Consider the following 18,046-nt stretch of genomic DNA (forward strand, 5'->3'; position numbering starts at 1 on the left):
GGTATTGCCCCAATGTTTTTAAATCAACATTTGGAATCTTAAACTGTGCAATGAAGACGAAGGGGATTTGGGAAAGAAAGCCAGTTACAAAACCGTCTGGTTGTGCTCGTTTTGTTCTCAAAATTAAAAAATATTTTCTTTGCATTTGGTGTCAGTTTTCTTCCTTTTCCAACTCGATGTCCTTGAGCGATTCAAGTAAATGGAATAATTGGCTTAACGAGTGAAGACTTTTCAACTTTTCCAGAGAACACCTAAAACCTTCCTCGTCGCCCCCGAAGTGCAAGCAACAGCTTTTACCAATTGCGTCAAACAGTTCGTACTTACAAGTCAAACACACACACACACACACACACACACACACACACACACACACACACACACACACACACACACACACACACACACACACACACACACACACACACACACACACACACACACACACACACACACACACACACACACACACACACACACACACACACAGACACACCAAATTATGCATAGTATGATTACTATTATCATCAGATTATGTGAGAATATTATGGACGAGTACAGTGTGCATAATTCATGATGAAGACCTGTGTATTTGATTGTTTGATGTGACATGATGGAATAACTTACTTCGGAATATTTAATGTCTCCTTCAAACAGATTCAGATCGAGCACTGTGCAAAAGGGATGGAAAGTGAAATCAGATCAACAATGACATCGAATCTGCTCAAGATTTCAATCATTATCTTTCTTTCAAATTCAAACACCTTTATAAGACTTTACTTCTTGATACTCTCACATACCGACCTGATTTTTCTAAACGTGATTGTTCATACTTCTCCAACCCCCTGAACAATTTATTCTTTACACAAAGAGCTCTGGTATTTGCAATATTTTTTGATAAAATATGAACAGCTTAAAACTAATCACAGAAAAATGCCATTTTCAGGTCATTTCCAAAAAGGTCTTTTTTAAAGAATAATAGGTGTACAATTTCTATTAATCAGGATAAAACAATGTTCCACATTCCACAACTCAATCAAATGCATGCTTTTGGTTTAAACAGCAGTCTTCAGTATTTTTGCCCAATGTTTAATTTATTACCTGAATAAAAAAACCTGTGAGAGTTTCCCCATGTTCTGGCGTCATCCTTACCTTCGTTTATTTCAAATAGGTCACGATCCTCAATGGCAAAAACATCCCTTTCTGCTGGAAAGGCACAAAATACATTTTGTTGTTTTATTTCCAGTTTGGTGATCTGTTGAGTAAAACATGTTGGAAATTCCAAAACCAGTCAAACGTGAATATGGTTAGGTACATCAATATTCCCACCCTGACTACAAACTATCATCTTGCTATTTCACAAGCAAAGGTTCAGATTGGACATTAATCCGGGCACTTGACTATGATGTTTTGTTCTTCTGGTAGAAGCTAAAGATCCCTCAATGTTTTTGACAAATAGTCCATGAGATATCCCCAGCAAATGGAACAAATTACAAATGTCTGACCTGCATGACTATCTCATGGGAAGTCAACAGACACCACCTGCTGAAGTCCTTGTTGTGAGACTGCCTGAACCTAATCTCAGGACGATCAAACAGAACAGTTTATATGATATGATTATATTCTATGATCAAAGGAAGACGATCAAACAGAACAGAAGCAAAGCAAAGCTCCTGATGAAGTGCCCCTGTAGATTTTGGCAATAATTCAGACAGGGAACCAACACATAAAGGCCGACTCTTTTCAAAGGGCACTTTGGCATCCTTTCCTTCTCTTCGTGAAATATATCAGACAGGACAACAGCCTAAATGTTACCTCTGAAGATAGGCATGCTCAATGTCTTGCCTGCAAAGTATCTGAGGATGATAGTTCATAGCTGTCCTTGGAATAAAGCCCAGATGAGAGAGCTCAAAGGTGAGTCGACATCCTCTCACCTTTCCTGTTAGCCATATGCTAACTAAAGTTACTCCTATAAAAGTTTAATTCAGTTTAATAACATGGCAATTGTTTGTAAAATTCACCCCTTCAAAAGATTCCACCACCACAAAATAACACAAAACAATCAACATTTGTATGGAATTCAAATTCAGTCTTTACCTGTTGTTGAGTGATCTATGGGCTGAAAAACAAGATATTTGCACAAAACAGTGTGAGTGAGGCATTCCTTCGTGTTCTGCTGTATTCTTGCATAACAACCTTGCTTATAGAAATGGTTCGAAGTAAATGTTCTCGTTCGCTGAAATATTCGGGTTCATCTTAACAAAGTTCGGCTGTGTGTTCACGTGCACAGGACAGGTAACTATTCTTCGGGAGAAACGTTTCCAAGAACATGTTTGCTTATGTTGACAAAGACAAAACTAGAACGGCATTCAGTAGAGAGGATATCTCCACCAGGATGAACAGTTTACGTTTTGTATCCCACTGACAGGCTAGATCTGAATCAGAACCTGAACCAAAATCTAATTGGCTTGTTCTTGTCACCTAACTAACTCATCCACCTAGTTTTGTCATAACTCAATAACTTTTTGGATATCATACTACACTGTATGGTATATCATTTTTGGCCCCATCTCTCAATTGTAAGGAATCATCTAAACAATTCTGATCTTGAGCAAAAAATACGTGTTGTTGCTCTTGGCCGTTCACCATCTACATACACAAAAAAATTCAGAACAATAGCTTTAAAACTGTGGACAAAAATCGTGTGACAAACAGACGAAAAGACATGACAGACCAACATACTTGGTAAAATATTTTTTGCGAAGTAACAGACAGACAGAGATGAAAACATAACCTCTGTCCACCTTCGGTGGCAGAGCTAATGAACAGAATTCATGGAAAAAGTTCTCAAATGGGCACATTGCCATGTTTGTATTCAGCCAAGGATTGAGGAAAAAACTGGAATGGGCTTTCTCTAAAACCAACCACTGCTGTGAAACTATATCTTATGATTCCTGATCCTCTTTACAATCAATGATAAAATATTACCTGTGAAATCATTGTTTTTATAATCATTTAGCTTTTTTGACATCTTGTTTACAACTCTTCATTGTTTATCCATCATTATTGGTTCACGAAAAAATATTTTCACGAAAAATATAATTGGATCACGAAAAAATATTTTCACGAAAAATATATAAGTGACCACCATGTTCGTTATTGTTGTGTGTCTGTCTGTCTGTCTGTCTGTCTATCTGTCTGTCCCGAGCATAGCTCTGTGGGTTTTGATCCGATCCTGATGAAATTTTGGTGGGAGGTTTATATCATGGTCTAATAGTGTTTTCCTGAAAATGGGCGTGGTCCACCCATTATGGGTGGAGCCACGCCCAAAAAACATGTTTTTAGGGGGTCGCCGATTTCAATTTGCATCTTCTCCTTGGGGTCTTGTCGAATCTGACAGGAGTTTCGGTATTTGGTTAGCCCAATGGCAACTGCATAGCCCCACAGAGCTCGATTTTTCATTTTCGTCCCAAGGTCAAGGTCACAAACTTAGAAAATTGCGATTTTGACATTAAAAAAATTCTTCTCCGAGGGGTTTGTCGAATCTGGCAGGAGTTTCGGTATTTGGTTAGCCCAATGGCACCTGCATAGCACCACAGACCTCGATTTTTCATTTTCGTCCCAAGGTCAAGGTCACAAACTTAGAAAATTGCGATTTTGACATTAAAAAAATTCTTCTCCGATGGGTTTGTCGAATCTGGCAGGAGTTTCGGTATTTGGTTAGCCCCATGGCACCTGCATAGCACCACAGAGCTCGATTTTTCATTTTCGTCCCAAGGTCAAGGTCACAAGGTCAAGGTCACAAGGTCACGAACTTAGAAAATTGCAAATTGTGTTTGTAGGGGGTAGCCGATTTCAATTTGCATCTTCTCCTCGGGGGTTTGTCGAATTTGGCAGGGGTTTCGGTATTTTGTTAGCCCAATGCCACCTGCATAGCCCCACGGAGCTCGATTTTTCATTTTAGTCCCAAGGTCAAGGTCACAAGGTCATGAACTTAGAAAATTTCGAATTTTGACATAAAAATCAGACGACCGCCCAAACTTTGAGAGCTGGGATGACAAGATTTTTTTATGCATAATCATGAGGTCATTCCCCACCTAAAGTCTTCAAACCATTTTTCTCTATCTCGAACACCTTGCCCGTGGTGCCCCCTTCAAGTTTGTTTTTACGCTGATTTCATCAAAGTATGGATAATCCGAGGAGTGTGAAATGCCATATAGCCTATATGACGTTATATTGTTCCTGGAATGTTCCAGAGGAAGTTTTTTCACCAAAGGTCATAATCCTTGACCTTTGACTTTTAAAGTTCACAAAGGTCAAATTTTCAAAGTTGTTGAACGAAACCGGGTTTTCGACCTTCTTCGACGAACTAACTCCATTAAGCTAAAGCACGTAACCTGTTTCCTTATTTTAATGTCCACAACATTGTTTTGGGACCTTTAAAGGTTATGCAAAGGTCAAATTTTGAAAGTTGTTGAACGAAACCGGGTTTTCGACATTTTGCAGCTAATAACCTGCCACTCGTACCACATCATGTTGATCATTTTTATAACTTGGTCAAACATTATCACATTGTCTCATCCTTGACTTATGAAACAATCTACATCGTCAAATACCGCTCATCAACCATCGTCGCCTTCAGACTCGTATATATTAATGTCTTGTTTATTGAAGTGGTTAAAATAAAAATCTTACATCAAAACTATACATTTATAACTTTATCAACTACAGTATAATCACAACACATCACGTCTGTGCAGGGCAAGGGTGTACAATTTGTTGGGTTAAATCACACCTGCGTCGGGTGAAGGTATACATAACTCTCTCAAAACTAAACATAAACATATGAAGGGTGCACATGGAAAATGGAGAACAAGAAAACTTAAAAAGAAGATCATTTCTGATTGAAGAGCAAAAAGTTCTCACCAAAGCTTGTGTGATGCAAAGCAAACACAGGTGAAACAGTAGACGCTCCATGACAAGGTCAGTAATATCCGAAGTATATTTACGAATGCCTTTCCAGCTATTTACATGCATGGTTAAATAGGCAATAGTTGCGTGACAAGTTTGTGTGTCGTATCATAATGGATATGCAAATCCTTGGGTTACCTGAAGGAATTTTGGGTGTAATATTTGATATGCAAATCCACAGGTTACAGCAGGAGGACGTTTTTGTGCAATAGTTGATTTGCAAATACTTCAAAAACTAATTCATTAAAATGTTTGAGAATGGCATCGTGTAAAAATAAAAACAAGTGCAGCTTTTAGCAGTTTAAAATATACTCTGCTTTTCAACTCCTTCAAATATTTTCAAGTTTTTAACAACCTCAATATATTACACGATTGTTGTTGATGAAAAAACAAATCTCAAACATTATCATTCCACAAAATTTTGTTTGACAGCTCAAAGGCAAGTATGTATAACGAGGCGTCTCAGTTATACCTGCCTGCTGATGTCTTATTTTTTATTAATTCCTCTCAATGTATGATGTATACACAATGGATTAGCTAAATTTGTTTATCCATGCCATTAAGGCAGTAGTCAAGGTTGACTCATCACTGAGCATGCGATTTCACAATTAGGTGTGTTTCTAAAGCACAATGATGATTAATGAAAATATTGTGTGTCACGCCATATTTAGGGATGTGATGCAATCTTCTGAAAAACGTAATTAAGCCCCGACCCTGATACGTTCTTTTGCCTGTTGTGGGGATTGTTTCTACAATTAATGTCCCCAATTCTAAATGGTACCCCCAGAGTTTCTTAGACCATAGGAGTACTAAAGGACCATTTTGGGGTTTTTTCTTTCCTTTCATTTTTTTTCCTGCCAATTTCCGAGATGTTTCTCAGTGCTGGCTGGGACTATTGAAATTGAATCTTACATCAATAATGGGATTAAAATGTATGAGGAATCAACAATATATTTTTGACCTTAACCAAATTTTAAGGTCATTACCTTATTATAGACATTTTAACATTGTTCACCATAACTCGACTGACGTTTGTCTGAGCAGAACAAAATTGCCCTCTCCAGATAGCCTAGAATAAGTCAGATTTACACTTAATTTAAATCATACCCCTCCAAGTTAAAGGTCAAGGTCAAATTGTGGTCTGAAAAAAACAAGACACGTGTGTTTTTCATCACTCATTTTTGCCAATCGGAAATATTAGACTGCTTGGTTTTCCAAGATAGTCTGAGAACACACAGGTTTTTAATTAGACTCTCACAAACAAAAGGTTTGACCTGTCTTGAGGATAGATGATGATGGTCTGATGGAACAATGTGGATTCTTGCGTGCCCCCAGGTCCTCTCAAGGGGTCCTGGCGCCTTGAAAAGGGGCGCCAAAATCAGTCTTAGTTGGAGTTTCGCACACAAGGACATAATTATCACCACATGATATATCTTGGCATCCTGTTCAAAAATATGTCATACGAACATATCACTATAAACTGAAGGGGTTCAAGAATAGCTCAAATTTGCATTCCAATTCGACCTTGGAGCCCAAGCATGAAATTAAAGGCAAAATATTGTTACGGTTGTGGAAATTCACAGAGCACCATACAGGTCCTTTAGATCAGTTATGTCAATAAGTCTGTGTTCAGATAGATTTCCCCACCATCGTCTTGCGGCATAATTCGTTTAACAGGGTTGTGCTCTTTGAGGTAGTGTTTTTCTTTTGCTATCTTTATTTTGGACCGACCGCATTTCAACCACCACAACCACCTTCTCCACAACAACCACCTTCACCACAATGATATCTCCTCGCCATCTCAACAACAAACAACATCGCCTCACCTTCATCTTCACGAACGCCGCCATCTTGTTACCGGCAACAGCGTCCTGAACGAACAACATCTCTGCCACCAGACGCGGGAACTCCTTCGTTGGGGCGAGGGTCGATGATTTCACCCACGTCCGCTCTCTCCGAGCTTCGCGACAATTCAGATCAAAAGATAAAAAGGGGCGGAGCCAGCGGGGGGACAGAGGTGAGAGATCGGATATCAAAACCTCGCCTCACGGATCCGATATAAGGGCGTGCAGAGACGCCAAGCGTGCAGTTGTGTGGAGTCGTGTTGGGAGCTGGATCAGTCTGGAGTCTACAGTCGGTGAGGAGCTGGAGAGAGCGGAGGAGACTGGAGCTCGGAGTGTGGCCTGCTGTGCCGTGCCATGCCGAACAGTGGGTCGCGGGAGAGGCCGAAGAGGAGTCGCCAACCAGCGGCATAACGGTGTGAGGTGAATGGGCCCCGGGACAGTCCAAACGACGCTGAGGAACGTGTGGGCTCTTAAGAGAGCATCAACTCTGAAAGAGCAAAGACCGTTCGTTCCTCTGAGGCGTTGTCGACTCGGCCCGATCGACCGGGCCGCACGACGAGGCCTGGCCGAGCCGTGGTCACGCCAGCTGCCGTGTGGACAGGACATCGAGGAGCGCCCAGCAAGACGCCACGAAGGCGACAGGTAACCAGCGTGGCCTCTCGGAGCTCCTGCGGTCTTCACAGCTCCGTGAACTATTAAAGGCCCAAGTGGCCCAGTTCTTGCCCTTTTCTTTCCGGGGTTTTCTTTGAATGAATGTTGTGGCGCCGAGTCCGTTAAGTAGAACCTGTTTAAGTGCATGTGTGTACATAATAAATAGACGGTTATACTTCTTTATCTTGCTCGTGTTTTGTCCCATACGTGCATTGGTTGCATACATGACTGCATACGTGCATTGGTTGCATACATGACTGCATGATTGCATACGTGCATTGGTTGCATACATGACTGCATGATTGCATACGTGCATTGGTTGCATACATGACTGCATGACTGCTTACGTGCCATGTGTAAATAAATGTGCCTGTCTCAATGTTAACCTGTTTATTGTGTCCTCTTCCCTTAATTGAGCTGCCGTATTGCGTTCGGAATATAGCTGGTTGTTAATAACCGATAAGAGAATCGGATCCGGCGGGGCTTGGCGATATACTCCGCTTGGCAAATCACAAACAGAGCGAGCTGCTTTGCAGCTCGTTTCCAAGCAGGTCCTGTCGAGGTGTAAATCCCCGGCATTTCTGTCTGCGCGCATAATTAGGTAAATCGACAATTCGGCGATCGGACCCTGTCGCGCGCGAACAGAATGCTGGCTGATTTTCGGTGTGATTAAAGATACACCCGAAGCTGGATTTCGGCGTTGATCCGAAAGCTGCGACTAGGTTTGCCACATCCGGTGGGCGTGTGGCCGCGATTAGCTAAAAGCGGCCGCTTCCACGCCGGCGGGGCGGAAAACAACAACAATATCCTCCGATGCCATACCAGTCAGAATTGACAACGTAAAAACGATTTCACTTCGACCTAAAATATTTAAGAAGCCCTTCTTGCTAATCAAATATCTAAGTATTCCGACAAACTTTACAGGCTATTGCAACTGATTTCAGCCAATGAAGCATTGATATTCTCATGAAAGGGGGACACTGAGGAGAGGGACCTGGATGTGTTGTTATTGAGAAGGAGTCCTCAGCTGAGTTGCAAGGAAATGACTTGTCAATGTGTGAATCCTCACGTTCTCTGATCTTAATAATGTGTTGTGAAGAAGTTCTCAGCTCAGTAAGACCATGACGAGCAAGCAATGTGTGAATTTTCACACGCTCAGATGTCATCCAACTTTTTTGTTTATATTACGCTTTTCCTGCCACATGTATAACTTTATTTATTAACTTTACCACCTTCCCAGGCAATAAATCGCTACGTTTCTAGTTTCTCATCAGTCTCTATAGGCCTACTGTATATCGGGGTGGGAACAGTCATGCAGATTTTTGTGATGAGGGATAACACCCGTGACGACGTGTTCAACATCTCTTCATAGGTCGGTCTTACCGATGAGCCAGAGTACTGAGCTCCATTTGAGATTACTTTTCCTGCACTCCGATAATTTTCCCTGATGGACAAACACCATGACGAAACAAGTGAGTAAAGTTTCATCCGTATCGTCATCACATTTGCTTACTGCTCCATGAGGATGTCATGAATACGCCCACTTAATCCATACCATTGTTAATCGAGCGAAATGATCATCGACACAAGAATTAATTCGTAACTTATATTGTCATAACTTGATCCCGACTTGCTGGGGTATCATAATCGAAAGGTACGTGTTCTCAAGACGAAACGCTGACATGTCAACTCGAGCAAGAGTCACCATCAGGTTCAACAACTGTCACATTACATCCTGCTGCATCAGACGACAATAATGAACAATAATCTGATCCGGCATCAGTTTGGCCTGATCACACGAAATCGGACAACGCAGGATTTGAATGTTCCCAAACCACCTCTGGAAATTCCCCAATACCATCCGGGCAACCAGAATCGGCAATGATGTACCTCGATGAAAGCATGGATGACGTCACTTGGGCATCCAACATTTCAGCCCCACAATCGGAACATCCTCTTGAGTAGAAATATTCATTGAAGTCAGTCTCTCCACCTCTCATTCAATATTGTATTCAGTGGATGGTATTCCTTTCATCTGTATAACCTATATTTTATGTGGCATCAAAACAGTATGCCTGGTGTTGGCTGAATGGTTAGGGTGGTGGGCTTGGGATGCTAGGATCCGAAGTTCACATCCCACTCAGCTGTTGAATTAATACCAGATGGGGTTGAATCTGCTTGTCATCCTTCCGAGGTCAGCAAAATAAGTGCCAGCTTGCTAGTTTCCTGTGTCAGAGTGGCGACCCGTCCATTTTGTGCCCAATAGCCAAGGAGACTGCATAGGCAGCAACAATGCTCTGCACAGAGGATGGTCCTGAAGGATGGATTTCACATGCATAGCTTGGCGTTGGTTTTGTGGTTAGGGTGGTGGCTTGGGGTCCGAGGGTCCTGAGTTCGAGCCCTGTTTGCCGCTGAATTAACATCAGGAATTAACATCAGGGTTAACTCAGCCTGTCATCCTTCTGAGGTCGGTGAAATGAGTACCAGCGTACTGGTAGAGAGGCACAGCATCAGTGGCGTAGCTGTGCTCCAGGAAATGGTCAAAGTGGCAACCTGTCCAAGATTGTGCCAAATAGCCAAGGAAAAACTGATTGGCAGTTCCAATGCTCTGTTCAAGAGAATGGGTATGAGAGACACAAGAGAGATTTGATATGCAAATCCACAGGTTACATGAGGAGGACATTTGTGTGCAATAGTTGATTTGCAAATACTTCACCTCATTGACAAAAATGTTTGAGAATGGCGTCGTGTAAAAATAGAAACAAGTGCAGCTTTTAGCAGTTTAAAATAAACTCGGCTTTTCAACTCCTTCATACAATTTCAAGTTTTAACCACCTCTGAATATAACACTATTGTTGTTGATAAAAAGGAACAAAATCTCAAACATTATCATTCCACAAAATTTTGTTTGACAGCTCAAAGGCAAGTACGCATAACTCGAGGCGTTTCGGCTAAATACCTGCCTGCTCAAGTCATCTTTTATATTATTTCCGAGTTTGTGGTTTCGTGTCGCGCCATCTTCGACTTTGTTCTGCACTCGAGTAACGTGATATTCGGCTTACATTATCTCAAAAACCATATGAGGTGCATGGTACAAAAAAAGTAAATAAAATGGTTCTGAAACAGTGAAATCGTATTCCACTTACTGCATGAAAGTAAAATTACTACTGATACTCTGCATCAGCTCCTTTCTCAAACACACCCACCCCAACATGTCGCGCAGAGCGTGGGTTATGCTAGTATTATTATTAATCCTCTCAATGTGTAATGTATATACAATGGATGAGCTTCATTTGTTTATCCATGCCATTAAGGTCGTGGTCAAGGTTGACTCATCACTGAGCATTTGATTTCACAATTTGGTGTGTTTCGAAAGTACGATGATGATTAATGAATATATTTTGTGTGTCACGCCATATTTATGGATGTGATGCAATCTTATGAAAAACGTAATTAAGCCCATCCTCTATAAGATAGAGTTGGTTTCTACATTTAGTTCCCCCCATTCTTAATGGTACCCCAGAGTTTCTTGGGATTTTTTTTTAACTTTGCAATGTTTTTTTTGTGCCAATTTTGGATCTGCATCTCAGAGCTGGCAGGGACTTTTGAAATTAAATGTTACATCAATAATGGGATTCACATGTATGAGGGGTCGAAATATATATATATATTTTTTCCTTAACCTAAATTTAAGGTCATTACCTTATTCTAGACATTTTAACATTTTTCACCATAACTCGACTAAGGTTTGGCCGATCAGAATGAAATTGCCCTCTCCAGATAGCCTGGAGCAAGGCACATTTATGATGTACCCCTCCAGGTTAAAGGTCAAGGTCAAATGGTGGTCTGAAAAAAAACAAAACTTTTTTGTCATTGCTCAATTTTGCCAATGGGAAATCTCAAAGACTGCTCGGCTTTTTAAGATGTTCTTGCATGTTCACAGTGGAACTACACTGAAGTTGTGCACCTGATATTTGATTAGAACCCTTGATCTACTTTTTCAGATTGTGACCTGATTAACAAAAAAAACACCTTTTGATCATAACTTAGATAATTTTCATCCAGTTTTCATGATTTTGAGTTTTATTGATGGCTTTTAGATGGGGACACATTTTCTAAATTTACACTCAATCCATGAATACTGAAGATCAAGATCATGAGGTGGTCTGAAATAAAATAAAAAAATGACCGTTTTTACAGCCATTTTTCCCTGCTGTGCAGGGGTTTGGCTTTTTCTTGAGGCAATGTTTTTTATGGCCGGATGCCCTTCCTGACGCCAACCCTGGTCGCCTCTTACGACACACAGGGATATGGTACACCTATTCTAACCGGGCATACACCGGGACCAGTACACTGGCACTCATTTCGCCGAGCTCGGAAGGATGACACAGGCTGAGTCAACCCCCTGGTGTTAATTCAGCAGCCAACGGGGCTTGAACTCAGGACCCTTGGATCCCAAGCCGCCACCCTAACCACTAAGCCAACACCAGGCTTAGGTGGTCTGAAATAATAAAAAAAATTGCCATCATTTGGTTGTGGACCCCAGGAAAGCTTACCTTTGGTGATATTGCTTTGTGGTCGCAGATATTAAATACTAGCAGGACCCACGGAAATCCCACATAATGTAAAACGTGACTTCAACTCAACTCTCCCCCCCCCACCCCCCTCCCCCCCACTTATGCCTGGTGTTGGCTTAATGGTTGGGGTGGCAGGCTTTGGATCCTAGAGTCTTGAGTTCAAATCCCGCTTTGCTGTTGAATTAATACCAAGTGGGGTAAACTCGGCCTGTCATCCTTCCGAGTTCGAAAAAATGAGTGCCAGCATTCTGGTATACTGTGTCGGAGTGGCGACCCATCCAGGATTGTACCCAATAGCCAAGGAGACTGCTTAACCCTGCGTTAGTCCCATGGAGTGTTTTGGCACCCCACATTTTTTGTGTGCATTTTTTGTGTGGCATTCGAGCATTGGGGTGTGTAAACACCCCACCAGACTAACTATGTTTGAATGACACAGCAGAATAACGCAGGGTTAAGCAGCACCAACGCTCTGCACAGAGTGTGGTCTCAATCTCCTCTCCCCTACCCCCTCCCAATCCCAAATTCTCGCCCTCCCAACCCGAAGGCATCAACCCCTCTCCACTAAAAGCCCTCAACACCCCTCCCCCACCCCCACCCATCAAGGTCACCTGTTCAACTAACAATTATATGAGATGTGAGGAAAAAGATATGTGACCATGAGCAGGTCAGGAAAAGATATGGGAGAATAAACAACTCAAAATCAATTATCTTCTTCCTGATGTGTATATAGACACATCGTTAGAGGTAAATAATTACCTCGGACAAAGATTTTTTAATAATGACATGCATTTAAGCCTTGCTTGAGAGAATGCCACTGTAATGAATGTGCACAATTTAACAGATTACGATCCTTTTATATGCCCACAAAATGCACACACGGCTTTATAACCATGCCATCAGACCGAGATGGTGACAAAATGTCGGGCTAAAATGGAAAAAGTTTGCACACCAAAAAATGACAGGCACATAGTTATGTGAGCTGTGTACGAGCCCATCACCAGGGTGGGTGCATGGGGTGTGAACACACCCCACTTTTGCCTGTGTTTAAAAAAAAAAATTAAATCCCCTGTCACACTTTCCATTGTGTTGCAGAAGAATTCCATATCACAGCGTTTTCAACCGATATGGTGACTACAAATAATCATTCTGCTGGATGAATTGAGAAAAAGGCATTACACAAATGTTAATTCATGCAGGGCAAATATTAATCATATTAGAAGATTGTTCAGCACAACACATGGCTTTGATCACGAAAAACCATATTTGGATTGAACGACATACAGTCGACATCATTCTCAACCTTTTCATGTCAGACTCATCTCTATTTGATCTTGTCTAGTTTTCTGTTAGATTTTACTCTTAATAAGGTGTGCTGAGGATTACATGCAAGGATAATCAGGATATTTGTGAAATTTTAGCTTGAATATTGTGTTTAATACTTTGCTGATGGGGTGGAGGATGCAACCGGGCTGGTTGTGACACTGCTCAATACAAGTGAAGTACGGCGTGATCACATTTATTTAGCTGCGAGCAAATCCAGATTTCAAATCAGAGTAAATGCCAACTGCAGAATAAGTGTAAAATGGATGTAAGGTTTTACTTCTGAAAGGCTAAGCACTTCATGAATTCAGTGTTGTGAAACTTTCGGTACCGTGCCTTTTTGAGAGTTACCCCACAGTATTTTCAGATGTTAAAGTAAAACTTCTGCAATCGTCATACTTTAATATTTATAGATTTCCAACCGTAAAAATGAATGGGAAATCAGCACCGACAATTCGACAACAACACCAGCAACAATTCAATTCAACATGGAGGATCAGAAGAAATGTAAGATCTGGCAAGGACAGAGTCTGGGGATAGAACATTATTTCTCAAAAGTATCCAGGCCGGATCCGGATTCTTCTTCAACAAAATCGAATGAATTCTTCCTTCGAACACAACCTGTCCACCAAGTTTCATCCGAATCCGTCCACAACTTTTTGAGATATTGTGTCACCAGCAAATACCACCCATCGCTTTGCTGATGGGAATACTAAAGGGAGGGGGGCAGGGGGGTGAAAAAGAGGGGGGAGAGTGACGAGGTGGAGGGGAGAAGAGAGGGGAGGAACGAAGAGTTGCTGTTTAATGCAGAACAACCCTGGAGACATCACAAAGTTTAATTGCCTGTGAAATAAACATTGCAGAAAATCCGCAATGTTGCCTGCTTATCTGTGTACGCATCACGTGGTACATCGTTCGTAGTCCACACAAACGTTATAACTTAATTATAAAATGTCTGTTTTCACCAGATTTGGTTTGATTCCCTGTTGAGCACCTTGCGAAACCTCCGAAAATATAGATAAAGATATGGCAGACGCGATGTGTATGTAGTCCCTCTGGGGGACAGGGCTTGAGGTCAAGCAGTGATGTATTAAATCAGAGAGCTCAATGAAGCTGGTTAATTTTGGCATATTCCAAAATATTTTGTTTACTCAATATAATTCTCCATTTGAAAAAGATAAGTTTAATGCTTTGGAAATTTCACATTTTCTTGTGTATATATGGAGAAGGAGGGACATAGCCTTGTTTGCGTAAAGTAAATAGGTATATCGGCTGAGTTGTAAGACTTCTTGTTTCTTTATATTTTTTGCTTTCAGACCAGGTCACTCTACCCTGGATATGGTGCTTCTACTCTCCCAACAATAGATGGAGGTACTCAATGCCAGACATGAAATCAGAGCTGTATCCCCAGACATATCGCATACTTTTGATATGGTCTGGCACCCTGCCTTGCTCACCAAACTCAATGATCATTTTCATCAATGATCTCTCCGACTCACTGGAAAATCCTCTTTATCTCTTTGCAGATGAATCCACCCTCTGCCGTACCATCTGTCATTCCTCAGACCGGCAAGCAGCAGCTTCTTCGCTCTCAGCGGATCTGGGTAAAATCACAAACTGGTCCAACAAGTGGAACATGTCTTTCAATCCTAACAAATCTCACACTCTCACTATGTCTCACCGAAAGGACCTCCACTTTCTCAACAATCCTTTCTCAAGCTTTTGGGTCTCACTATCTACCACGATCTTTCCTGGGAAAGCCACATTTCCAACCTGGCCTCCAAAGTGTCTGTAGCTGTGCCCAATAAGCTGACTCAAATGATAATTGAGGGAACACTTGTCAACGAGCGTATTATGAGAATACAGATTTGTCACTCCTTGGGTGTCATTTCCCTGGTCTCTGTATATGCTCTGACTGAGGCGAGTGACCTCAACGTGACGGGTGCATTCCATGCCACGCCCGAGTCTGTGGTTGATCAGTGCCCGAGGCGAGATACACTTCTAGTTTTCGGGGATTTCAATGCATCGACTGGAACTGATAGGGATGGTTATGAGATGTGTGTTGGTCCCCATGGGTCTGGAACTGTCAACCTGAATAGCACTAAGTTCCTTGACTTTGCAAGAAGTCATGGAATTCGGGTGGATGGTTCATGGTTTCAGTGCACACAGGTTCATCGCTGGATCGTTGGTATTCATCGTTGGTATTCCAACTGTCAACCTGAATAGCACTAAGTTCCTTGACTTTGCAAGAAGTCATGGAATTCGGGTGGCTGGTTCATGGTTTCAGTGCACACAGGTTCATCGCTGGATCGTTGGTATTCATCGTTGGTATTCCAACGCTGGCAGTGTGGCAAAGCAGCTGCACCATGTGCTTGTTGATGGTCACTGGAGAATGATCCAGAACTGCAGGGTCTACTGGAGTGCTTAGTTCCTCAATACTGACCACCGGCTTGTTGTCGCAACTCTTAAGTTGCACCTTAAATCCGGGAGAATGGTACCATCCCAGCCTCGGCTGGATCTTGGAGAGCTCAAGGATGAGAGGGGAGCTGAGGAGTTTGCAAACAGGCTGAGTGGAGATTTGGGGGGTCTGGGTGCTTTGGGAGATTCTGAAGAGTTGTGGAGTGCCTTCAAGACCACCATCCTTAATGTTTCCAGATGTCTTGGAACTCACCATAGGGCGAAGAAGATTTTTGTCTCTCAAGGGACACTGGATAGCATTGAGCAGAGTCGCAGGGCCAGGCTGAATGGCAGAGCTGAGCTGCTCAGGGAGCTGAGGCGTAAAACTGTACGTGCACCAAGGGTGGACAAGGAGGCCTATGTGCGAGGAATCTGTGAGGGGGTAGAGCATCACCTGTGGTCAAGTGATTCTCATCCTACTTACCCGGGGATTTGCACATTGCGTTTGACCAAGCCCGTCCCTTGGTGTTCTGCAGTAAGAGCAGAAAGGATGGACACTTGACAAAGGAATCCGAAGTGAAGGCCCGCTGGGCCGGTTACTTTGAGCAATTGTACAAGGCTGATCCATCATCTGTCGAGTTGGATGTCAGGGGTGTTACAATCCCTGTTGCTGACCCTCCAATCAACTGTGGTCCACCTTCATTTGTGGAAACAGAGGCACGGTGAACCGTTTGAAATGGGGTAAAGCTCCAGGGATCTTTGGCATCCATGCTGAACTACTCAAGGCTGGTGGATATGCTGCACGCATGTCGGTGCATGCAGTTCTGTGCTCTGCCTGGAAAACAGGCATCATCCCAACTGACTAGAAAAGGGGCCTTGTTGTCCCTCTGTGGAAAGGGAAGGGTGATTGCCAAGACTGCAACAACTACCGAGGGGTGACGCTGCTCTCAGTGCCGGGCAAGGTCTTTGCTCGGATAATTCTTGAGAGGTTTCGCCACCATCCGCTTGAGCACCAGCATCCAGAGCAGTCAGGCTTTACACCAAAGAGGTCAATGATTGACCGTATCCTTGCTCTTCGAATCCTCACCGAACGCAGATGAGAGTTTCGGAAGGGGCTGCTTGCAGCATATGTTGATCTCTGTAAAGCGTTTGATTCGGTGAATCGGGATGCCCTCTGAAGGATTCTTGGTCTTCATGCGGTGCCACCAAAACTGATCGATCTGATGTCTGAACTATACTCTGGAACTGAGAGTGCTGTGAGATGTGGTGGTAGCATCTCTGACTTATTTCCAGTTTTTACTGGAATTCATCAGGGGTGTGTACTGGTGCCACACTTTTCAGCACTTGCATGGACTGGATTCTGGGGAGGATATCAGAGAGATGAAGCTGTGGTGCATTGTTTAGGAATGTCAAGATCTCTGGCATTGATTTCGCAGATGATGCAGTCATCTTTGTGGAGACTCTCGATATCCTTTTGGAGGCCATCGAGGAGCTGAATGAGGAGTCGGAGCCGCTGGGATTACAGGTTCCCTGGGTCAAAAGTAAGATCCAGGTATTCAATGACATCTTCGATGCTGCTGTCCTGTCTGTGCCTGTTTGTGGTGAGGATGTTAAGGTTGTGGAGAGATTCACTTACCTTGGTAGTGATATGCATGTCTCTGCTGGCTGTGAGCCAGAGGTCAACAGACGTCTGGGTCGAGCCTGGGGAGTCATGGATTCACTGGATCATGGGGTGTGGCGCTGCCGGTACCTGCGCGGGAGGATGAAAGTCCGAGTCTTCAGGTCCTTGGAGCTTCAAGTCTTGCTCTATGGATGTGGGACTTAGACTCTGACCAGGGATCTGAGACCGAGACTTAATTCCTTTGATACCAGGTCTCTTCAGAGAATCCTTGGCTATCGCTCGTCGGACTTTGTGTCCAATGAGTGGTTGCTGAGAGAGACGCAAATGAGATTTGTTACCTGCATAGACCGTGAGTGTCAGCTGCGGTCACCGGTTGTATGGACATGTGGCTCGTTTTCCTGACACTGATCCTGCTCACCAGATTCTCTCGGCGAGGAAGTCTCATGAGTGGAGGAGGCCAATGGGCTAACCACGTGCCTCGTGGTTGCAGCAGGTTTATCAGCATCTGAAGGAGATGGGGATGGGCCAGGCATCTGCCTGGGGGATGACCAGATGGATGCCCAAGGAGTACTGGCAGAAAGTGGATGCGACACACTGCTCTGGCACATGCTCCCATACCTGACCTGACATCTAAAGCGAGTCGCCAACTGGGAATCCTGCGTTATGCA

The 18,046-nt window shown here is 43.0% G+C and overlaps 1 protein-coding gene across 2 annotated transcripts in view; it reads right to left on the reverse strand.

The window, feature by feature from the left end:
* The window catches only part of LOC147019850 (meprin A subunit beta-like), a 42,796-nt gene extending 37,749 nt beyond the window's left edge, over positions 1–5,047 (reverse strand). The window contains exons 1-4 of one of the 2 annotated variants that reach the window (XM_085894622.1): positions 4,924–5,047; positions 2,095–2,116; positions 1,150–1,203; positions 625–668 (exon numbers count right to left, since the gene is read on the reverse strand). In XM_085894622.1, coding sequence (XP_085750748.1) covers positions 625–668; positions 1,150–1,203; positions 2,095–2,116; positions 4,924–5,034 — 231 coding nt within the window. In that variant the 5' untranslated portion in view covers positions 5,035–5,047. The remainder of the gene's footprint in view (positions 1–624; positions 669–1,149; positions 1,204–2,094; positions 2,117–4,923) is intronic. The other variant, XM_085894623.1, reaches the window with a different exon arrangement.
* Between the last annotated feature and the right edge of the window lie 12,999 nt (positions 5,048–18,046).

The sequence above is a fragment of the Eptatretus burgeri genome, chromosome 9 (assembly GCF_056783735.1).
Source record: "Eptatretus burgeri isolate ZD-2024b chromosome 9, Ebu_testis_v1, whole genome shotgun sequence".
Taxonomy (NCBI): domain Eukaryota; kingdom Metazoa; phylum Chordata; class Myxini; order Myxiniformes; family Myxinidae; genus Eptatretus; species Eptatretus burgeri.